This window comes from Antrostomus carolinensis, unplaced genomic scaffold (genome assembly GCF_000700745.2).
Source record: "Antrostomus carolinensis isolate BGI_N321 unplaced genomic scaffold, ASM70074v2 scaffold19237, whole genome shotgun sequence".
Classification (NCBI taxonomy): domain Eukaryota; kingdom Metazoa; phylum Chordata; class Aves; order Caprimulgiformes; family Caprimulgidae; genus Antrostomus; species Antrostomus carolinensis.
Genome location: NW_010328254.1, coordinates 23,247 through 32,442, shown reverse-complemented (window position 1 = coordinate 32,442; position 9,196 = coordinate 23,247). Strand labels below are relative to the sequence as shown.

The 9,196-nt window shown below is 39.4% G+C and overlaps 1 protein-coding gene across 1 annotated transcript in view; it reads left to right on the top strand.

The window, feature by feature from the left end:
• Positions 1 to 66: 66 nt before the first annotated feature.
• URB1 (URB1 ribosome biogenesis factor) overlaps positions 67 to 9,196 on the top strand; it is a gene marked incomplete at both ends in the record, with an annotated part of 32,059 nt that continues 22,929 nt past the window's right edge. Inside the window, 5 exons of the mRNA XM_010172193.2 lie at positions 67 to 216; positions 1,594 to 1,745; positions 3,737 to 3,869; positions 6,000 to 6,096; positions 7,512 to 7,597. Of these exons, the coding sequence (XP_010170495.2) occupies positions 67 to 216; positions 1,594 to 1,745; positions 3,737 to 3,869; positions 6,000 to 6,096; positions 7,512 to 7,597 (618 nt within the window). The remainder of the gene's footprint in view (positions 217 to 1,593; positions 1,746 to 3,736; positions 3,870 to 5,999; positions 6,097 to 7,511; positions 7,598 to 9,196) is intronic.

Below are 9,196 nucleotides of genomic sequence, written 5' to 3'. Positions count from 1 at the left end.
GTGCGGGCCCCGGGGGGCGGCTCGTAGCGGGTCACGGGCGAGGCTTTGGCCCCCGGGTGAAACTCTGGCGTTGCAGGTCTGGAGACCTTCATCTCCATTGCCAAGACGCTGCCGTCACCCGGAATCTATGACGTCGTGGAGGGGTACGTGAAAATTTCCATGGAGTGTGCGGAGATATTCAAACTTCTGGATGGAGAAAGGAAGCCCGAAAGTGAAGTGAGTTGCCCGTGGGTATTACAGCGCGATGACTGGCAGCGTGCGTCCTGCCTGCGAGAGGAACCGCCAAAAATGCTTTGCAGCATAAATAACTCTGATGGTTTGATACAGATTTTGGGGTGTTTTTTTTTCCTGGAAGTCACAGTGGCAGAAGCACTGCTCAAGTGGGAAATGGCCTTTCCAGTGCAAAGATGTTCCTGGGTTTATTGATACACACAACCCGTGGTCCTGCCAAAATGAAACTGTTAAGGTTCTTTAAATGGTATCAGAAGACCATTTAAAAAAATAAAGGGGTCACCAGAAGCAGGTAGGCAAAGAAAAAAACAGTCCAGTGAAAGTAGCTGTTTTTAGATAACTAGACATCTCCCTCATACATCAGTAATTCTAGGAAGCCACTGATAAAGTTGACCACATTTTTCTCATCTGAGCTGGACACAATTTTTCCTCATCAGAATATGGTGAATGAACTAGAGAATTATAAAACTCTTTCCACTGTGAATACTCTATCAGCATTATTAACTTAAATCTACATGTGACATAAAATTGGATAATGTTCTTTTTAACCTCCACTTGTTGGTCTTTGCATTAGATTATAATTTTTTGTCTGTGTTATGACAACCTGTGTCATGTTCAGTGACATGCTTTCTTCAAGATCCTTTTACTAACAGAAGCTAATACTTATAATGAATACAGTCCCAGTGCTGTGTGGACTCTGGACTCATCTAGAAGGAGTTAATTGCAAGACTAGGGCAGCTCAGATCCTTTTCTTCAGCACGTTTCATTGTGCACTTACTAGCAGTTGTCTCTTAAAGCATTGATTCATTGGCCCTGGGTCTTGGCCTCCAGCTTGAAAAGACCTTCAGGATCCATCAGCCTGCGCTGAGATTTGCACTGCAGTCCACGTTTGCAACCCCAGAAACTGTTGGGCGTACGCAGATGAATCATGCATGTAGGTCTCAATTCATGTATGAGGAGGGACCCTTTTTTACGTTCAGTTTATTTGTCCAGGCCTTAAGTCAGCATGTTGGCTTGGGCTTCCCACAGAGATTGTCCTTCCCTACTACTGAATTTCATGAGTTTAACAACTGAAAAAAAAAAAAAGAGGGGTTGGCTGACTTCCTGTGGTTCTCTAGTCTTTCAGATAGTATTTGTACAGGGGCTTCCTTGAAAATTCGCACTCTCAAAACTAATCCTTTAGAAGAGGAAAAATTAATTTGGGAAAGAATTTGGAAGTTAACTTCAACTTCATATGTGGAAGGTTTCCTTTTGTGGTGGGGTTACTCTTTTTTTCAATAGTGTTTGTTGCTGTTTGCTCAGCTAATAATTTCAAGCTGTACCTGATATTGGCAGATTTTAACATATTTCTGTGTCTTACAGATGCTATTAATCTTTCAAGCTCTAGAGGCCATTTTACTGAGGACAGCCAGTGACCTCTCCCATTTTTCTGTTGTGGGAATGAACATAGTCAAAAAGTTGATTCATTCCTACATGAGATTGGTCTATGCTGCTTTGTATTCGGAAAATCACAGGTAAGTCTTCTCTGTACTGTTGCGGAGAATCTCTGTCAGTTGCTCTGAATTGGGCTGTCTGGGTCTTGCACATGTGTACAAGATGTTGCAAAAATCAGTTTGACTTATTGCAAACAATCCATCTTTATTTAATGGTTCTTTTCCACATTTCAGAAAATAATTGCATGTGGAACTCTTTGCAAGGTAGAAGCTCTGATATAATACACAATCTAATGCTATATATTTTTCAGAGGCTGTAGTTTTCATTGATTGTGCCTGTCCTAGTGAGATGTAAAGTGGATTGTATCGAGTCCTATTATTTTAATGCTACTTGTTTTTGAAATGTACTACATGGAACAGGGAGTAAGAGGCTTTCTTGTGTTCACAGAGGCTGAGCAGTCTATCTCTGATGTCAAAAAGAACTGCTCTTGAGTCTTTTATTTCCCTGGATTTTTGTAGTCAGATTTCCATGTTTATAATAGAATTTTTTCTTGCAGACTGGCTTTTCTTCTGTAGTTTTTCCTGTCTCTTAATCTAAGGCCATTTTAGACCAATTTAAGCACTCGTGTTACCTAGTCCTGTCTAAACAACAATTTCTCATGTCCAGGGTGGGAGAAGTTCCAAGTGCCAGATAAATTTTAGTACAAACTTGGGAGGAAGAGGAAAGGAGAGAAAAAGTAGAGATTGCAAATGACTTGTCCAAGGCCAGTGATTTGTCATTCAGTCTTTGGACAGGCCAGAATTAGAAGAGCATTTTCTGCTTTCCAGTTCTTGGGCACAACCACACTTCCTGCGCCACTCAGCTGATCTTACTGCAACAGGCATTTTAACTGTACATAGAATCCCAAATATGAGTTGATAGGTATATTGTAAAATAAATTTTGAAACTATGCAAGATCTGCGCTTCTTAATAAGCATTTGAAGATTACAGCTTTTGGACAGATCCTTCTAGAACCTGCACAGAGGAGGCTGCAGATTTCTGATGGTATGCAAAGGGATTGTGGTGGTATGTCTAGATTGGATCTCTGCTTTAATCATATGGCTTTTTTACATATATGGTCCATGAATGAAACATGATGGACAGATTCCAAAACCCTTAATGGATAGTGGCTATTCAGGTGATGTGGGTCTGCAGACTTGTACCCAATGGCCCTGCCATGTTCCCTTTGAAATAAGTTGCAAACTCCCACAAATTTAGGAGATCTTAATTTTTGTCACTTTCTTCTTTTTATCTTACTTTATGAAGTGAATATCCAGCTTCTCATTACAGCTTAATTTTTGGGAAGAATGTAAATAGGCATTCCCTTTTCCCTTCTTCCCTCTCCCCTCCTTCCCAGTTGCCATCATCACTGCCTAAAATAATGGTTTTGGTTGTTTTAACTTCCCTTCTATTTTCTCAGTCAGTTTTTCCCAGTGGTCAGTAAGCAAGAATCAAAACTGAGTGTAGGTCTTGGGATTTAGTTCATGACGAGACCATGCTGTATACTTAGAAGACCTCTGTCATTCAGCTGAAACAGGAAAAGTGCAGTCTAACTTTGGCCTGCTCTGTGTGTCCTTAATTTTAGGATCAGCTGTAGCTACTACGGAGCTGCTTGTGGAGTGAAGCACATAAGCATTTGCAGGACTGGGGGCTCTGTCCAAGCAATATGTTTGTAGAAATAGACTGTTGACAAAGAAGATCGAAGTTCTTTGTGAATAGTGGTTTATGTGTGTTTGGCCTTAATCTATATTGTGATGGTCATTAAAATAGTTGGTTACATATTCAACTAAAGTTCCCATCAACTGCAGCGAGCGCTTTGCATGACTGGGAATACTTTCCTAACAGCTATCTTGAGTGCTTGTGTTGGGACTGACTCAGAACTGCTTCACACCTCAGACTCCTGAAGGCTTGTGTGGGTGTCGGATAATTTCTTTAATGGGGAAAAAGGTCTTTCTTTAAATTTTAATATCTTGATTTGGTTGTTTGTCATCCTGGAAATAACCTGCAGGTTTTCCTCTGCCTTTTGTTTTAGGATGAGCCGAATGTGCCTTACCCTGTTGTCAGCAATGGTGGCTCAGGGGCCAGATTCAGCAAGGGATGTGTATAGCCATTTTGATTTCAATAATAAGTTTCTGCCTGGATTATTGAAAAAAAGATGTAAGAAGGTAAATTGCGTGTGTGCCATGAAATGCTGCACCATGACTCCATCAGTTTTCTTCTGCCAACTATTTAAAACTAAGCTGTTGCCAAAGTCTCTCTGCTGTATTTTCATCCGCAAGAACTTACCTTTTCCTTCCTGTCCTGTGTCAGGCTGAAATGCTTCTTGATTGTTTCTAATTGGCAGCAGAACTGATCTATGGGGCAAGAGCTTCCCGTCTACTTATATAGGAAATCCCCAGGGCATGTTTCTGAATATCTGTTATAGTGAGAGAGCCGGCCTGTACCCTTGAGGTATAGCTTGCTTTGTTTTCCATCCTGTGCTGGTCTTTCTCATCTTGTCAGGGTGCAGAGCTCCTCAGGATAACCTTGTTTTTACATTACTTTGTAGAATTTACTGCAAAACGGTCAAAGTGCCTTGTCTGTTTCTAGTAAGCTGTGGTGAAATAGAAATGTCCAGTTTCTGTGGGCCACTGTTTTAATGTTTAAAATGGAGTGGAAGTGATGGTAAACTTCTGAAAACTGGACAGTGAAGTGTTTGGGAAGAGCTCAGTCTTTTTTCCAATGAGTACATTGCAGTTTGATCCCACTGAAGTAGATGGAGATTGTGCAGTTGTAGAAATGGAGAGAGAATTTTGCCCAGTACAGTCAGAGTAATTGCATTTGAAAATATAACCAGGAAGTTTAAACAATCTCTTGTCGGAAATCCTTAAGGAGGATGTGCGAGTTAAGTAGAAGAACTCAATCCTCTTCGTCCAAAAAGAACTTTATTACTTGTTTCCTCTCCGTTTGCTAAAAATAATCAGGGTTGTCCTGAACTAGTGTTGCAGAACAAGAATATTTATATTTAATTTCAAATATAAGCGTATAATAAATCCAGTGTTATTTTCAATGCTGATAGATTGTTTGTAATCTTTAAACATGACTTGCAGAATAAACACTTACATTTGGGTTGGGTTGGTGCCAACTGTGATGACAAATGAGACCATAAAAGGTGGTTTTGTGGAGAAAGGTGTGTGGTTTTTTGCCTTCTACTTGATTGCTTTGTGTCCAGACAATTTTGGGAATGTCAGATTTAATGTTTTTTTACTTTACTGCAGAAGTTGTCTTTAGAAATACCTCCACCTCTTAAATTAAAATGCTTGGAGGTAGGTAGTCTTTTGACCACAAGCTTATTAGATATGCAAGTAAGGTACAAGGGAAAAAGTTGCCAGAAACAAAAGATTGAAGATCTTGCTCAGTTTTCAGTGAAATTATTATGTCACAACTGGCTGTTGAAGGTGAATTTTTAATACAAAAGTATCAGGCCCAAAGCTTACAGCAAAATCTCATTTCTTCCTCTTTATTTTTTCTTTCAACCCTTGCATGAGTCCTGCCTTATGTTTTGCCTACTCAGTATCTTTCAGGCATTTTTACATGCAGCTTAATTTTGTGCAGTAAGTTTCAAAAACCAATAAATCGTGTTCCTGTCCTATGATCCTTTTCTAGGCAAAGCTTTCATTACTTCCACTGTGCCTGAATCCGTGGTTTTATAACATACTAGCCCCTTTTTTAAGAGGTTGGGGGTTTTTTTGTGCCAGTCTGTGACCTGGGTAGCTGCATGAATGTGCCAGCTGAGGGATGTGTGTAATGCACTGCAGCTCAAAGGTGGCAACCAGCAGCCGGAATCCTCAAAACTGGCATTGCTCTGGAAGCCTGCATAGTAAGAAGTTGCAGCAGCACTAGTCTCATTACCATTCTTGAGTATTTTTGTGAATTCACCAGTGTACCAAGTGGTTCAGAAGTGAAAATGTTCACTGATGTATGTACAAGGGTTTGACATGAAACTACTGTTAACATTTTCTTCTTTTTTATTTATGGCCCATCTCGTATATTGAGAATTGAAAAATACACGAACTAGGACACCTTCCTTTTTGATGTAAACTTTAAGAGACTGTGATCTGCTTAATGCAATAAGTTCTTCACATTAATATACTATGTATATGTATTGCATATAAATATATGTGTAAGGCTTTATGCAACATGTTTATAGAAGTTGTTTAATTTACCCATTTATAGTGCTTATAACCAGTTGTTGTGATATTAATTTTGCTGTTGTGTACAATCTGTGTGCTAGCAGTGCCTTTTATCTTTTTTAGGGCAGACCTGATGTCCGCATGGCCTATATTCAGTTTGCTCTCTCCTTTTTAATTGCTGGTGACAATGCAATCTTGACACAGGTGCTGGAATTAAAAGGTACTTCACAATTGCTTGTATTTTATTTTTTTAAGGCAGTGTTTTATAGATGATAATAAATATGAGCTAATTCAAAATGTGAACCAGTTAAACAGCACTAATAAGGTACAAAATACATATTTTTAATCTTATTACCTGAAAAGCTTTACACTTCTTCAGTATTCCATAGTGAGTGCCCCTTCTGCTTGAATAATGTTTGCAGTCTGCAAAACTGTGCAAAAATAGGTGCCCTTGGGTGACACGTGAAAAAAGGTACACGTGGAACAACTGTGAGGCCATAGATTCAATAAGGAGAAAAAAAGCTTCATGGCCTCCAGCTTTGCTCATAAAACAGTAATATTGAATATGATGCATTAGAAATTTAAAAAACCACCATTTAAAACTGTGCATACTTCAGTATCCTTTCTGTCCTCATGCAGGACAACTATTGTGTGCTCCGTTATACTGCTTTTTGTCAGTGATTCAGGAGACCAGTGTAGTGTCCTTTGCATCCTTTATGGAGGTATTACCTGGGAGTGCAGTCCAGGAATATGTGACACCCATGCCTCTTAGAGAAGGGGTTCAAACCAAACGGACAATGAGGAGGATCTAGAAAATTGAATCTTACATGCACTTGATTAATACTTGATCCCTTATATGCTGAAGTTAATGTAAAGCCTCTGTTGACTTCAGTGGCTTGAAATCTACTGCTGATGTTTCGTGAATTGTGACCCTTGGTAAGGCTGGGAAAGAATTCAGAAAAGATCTAGAAATGCTGTTAAAAAAAAGAAAGATATTAGCTAGCAGCAATTAATTTCTTCTACGGTGAGTGAGAACAGGCCATAATTATTTACTTCTATTGTTCATGCTACCCTGGGGGCTGCTGATTTCCTTTAGTTGCTCACAGTTGTTCAGAACAGGGAATGGCAGTGCATGCCTAGACCCAGTCAGCACAGCTGGCTTCCATTCCCCTGTAAGATACTGAAGTTCTCTGACTTTGGGATGCACAGGGGAGCCAAAAGATGATGCATGTGGTTGAAGATGTAACCTCCAAACATTTGAGAAACACTCAGTGGAACAATGGCAAGTCCTTTGATGGAAAGAGTAGGCCCTTACTCAATTTTAAATGCTGCATAGCACATTGGGGCCTGAAATATATCTGAAGTTGACAGAGGCTGTTGCAGCAAGTATTAATAACCAAGTTGGCAAATTAGCTAGTTAAGATGAGGGTAGGTTTGGCAGTATCACTTGTCTATCACTTTAGTTACAGACACATTATCCTTCTGAACTCTAATTGCAGCCTTTTGGTTCATCCTTAAATATAACAGCAAGGTTAATAATATGACTTTCAAGTGAAATGGGTATGAATTCCCTGAAGCATTTTAGTATGAAAATAGCTTTCACATTTTCACTTAACATTTGAAATGTCTTCTTAGATTTCATTCCAGATATTCTTCGCTCTGAAATGAAGGAAGATAAAGTTTCTACTGTCAATCTTCTACTTTCCACACTGAGAACTAAGGTACGATACACCTTTGAAACTGCTTTCTCTTGTTTTCTATTTTCTTTGCTGCTGGAAACAGTTTTGCAGTAATTTCTCATAAAATATACAACTCTTTAAGATGTTAGCACTCTGCTGCTGCTGCAGGTTTGTCAGTGCATCCGTTACTGATAATATGTTTTGAAGCTTGATAGCTTGTCCGTATTCCTGTTTTCAGGACTGAAGCTTGTTATGCTTTTCCAGTGCCCTCTTTGAAAGGAAGTTATTGCATAGCTTGTACTTGGATGCTAATTTCAGCTCATCTTTAGTGTGTGGTGTCCAACAGATTCCAATTGTTTCATGGTTTGCTATTGCATCAGTGACAAGCCTGAAGGTCAAAAGAACTGGAGTCTTTTTGGTGCTTTCAGTTGACCGTAAGATTGGTCCTTCAATTAATGTGTCTCATGCCAAAATGGGGAGGTCAGATAGATTTGCTTGAATTTGCTAGCTCTGAACTAGGTAATGATGTACAATCTTCTTTCCAGGTGAAGGATTTTGTGTGTTTTTAGTATAGGGACTGTGACATGAAATGGGTTTCTAGGAGCTGTCTGGCTGCAGTCGAAAGGTATGTGGTACTGTTCCCCAGCCAGTCGTGGCAGGGCTCTGTTGAGGCCACATCTTCTGGTTGTGATTAGCTGGTCTTTGGACTTGCTGACTTTTAGGATGGCAAAGTTTCTGCTGCAGGAGCTAAATTTCTTGGTGGGATAGAGGAAAAGGGAAGTCTTATAATAAAATTGTCTTCCCAAAATCAGAGGTTTTCTGAAAAAGAAAGGGTACATTCCACCTGCTATCAGAAAGTACTGTTGGAGAGGTAAGTCTGCTCCTCTTTGAAGTTGCTTTTTCTGTTTCTTTCATAGCAGACAGAAATAACCTTGTGATATAGCAGGGTTGAGACAGAAAACTTGAAAGCAGGAATTGTTGAAAGGTGTGAGAGTTGGTTTAGTCTCGACTGCCTTTCCTGTGCTCTGTTGGTCCTTAGCTTCTGAGCACGGCAGTGCCTCTTCACTGTGGTGCACCAGCTCGTTGCTGCTGTGGGTACAGTAACTGCACCAGAGATTTATTTTATTTCTATAAAAATGTTTTGAAAAATGTTTTTAGTTCCAGTATCTATGATTGTTGAATCTCTGTTTTGAATTACTGTAGCAATGTTATACAAACTGTTGTATGACCAATTAAGAGAATGAAGAAAAAATAGTTCCAAATTTAGAGTGTAACCATAAGAGCCTGCCTCAAAACTCAGGCTTTTCACAACTGATAATTCAAAGCCAAAAATACTCTTTCATTTATTTTAATTGCAATAACCCTGGAAGAAGAAGAAGTAAAAAAAAGTCTAGCACTTAAATGTAAAATAAGTCTCCTTCAAACTTTGTTTTCTAAATGAAGCTTTTCCCATGTGAGAATCATACATCATGAACTGTTACGTTATTGATGAAATATAACACACTGTATGACTCCTTCAATTTAGCAAGGACAATGAGATGTAAAAAAATTAGGACAGGAGAAAACAGTGGGAGAACTTTTGAGGACTTCCTCAGGTTCTACCATCTCTACCCGCAGGTTTCCATGATCCTAGTCTGTGGC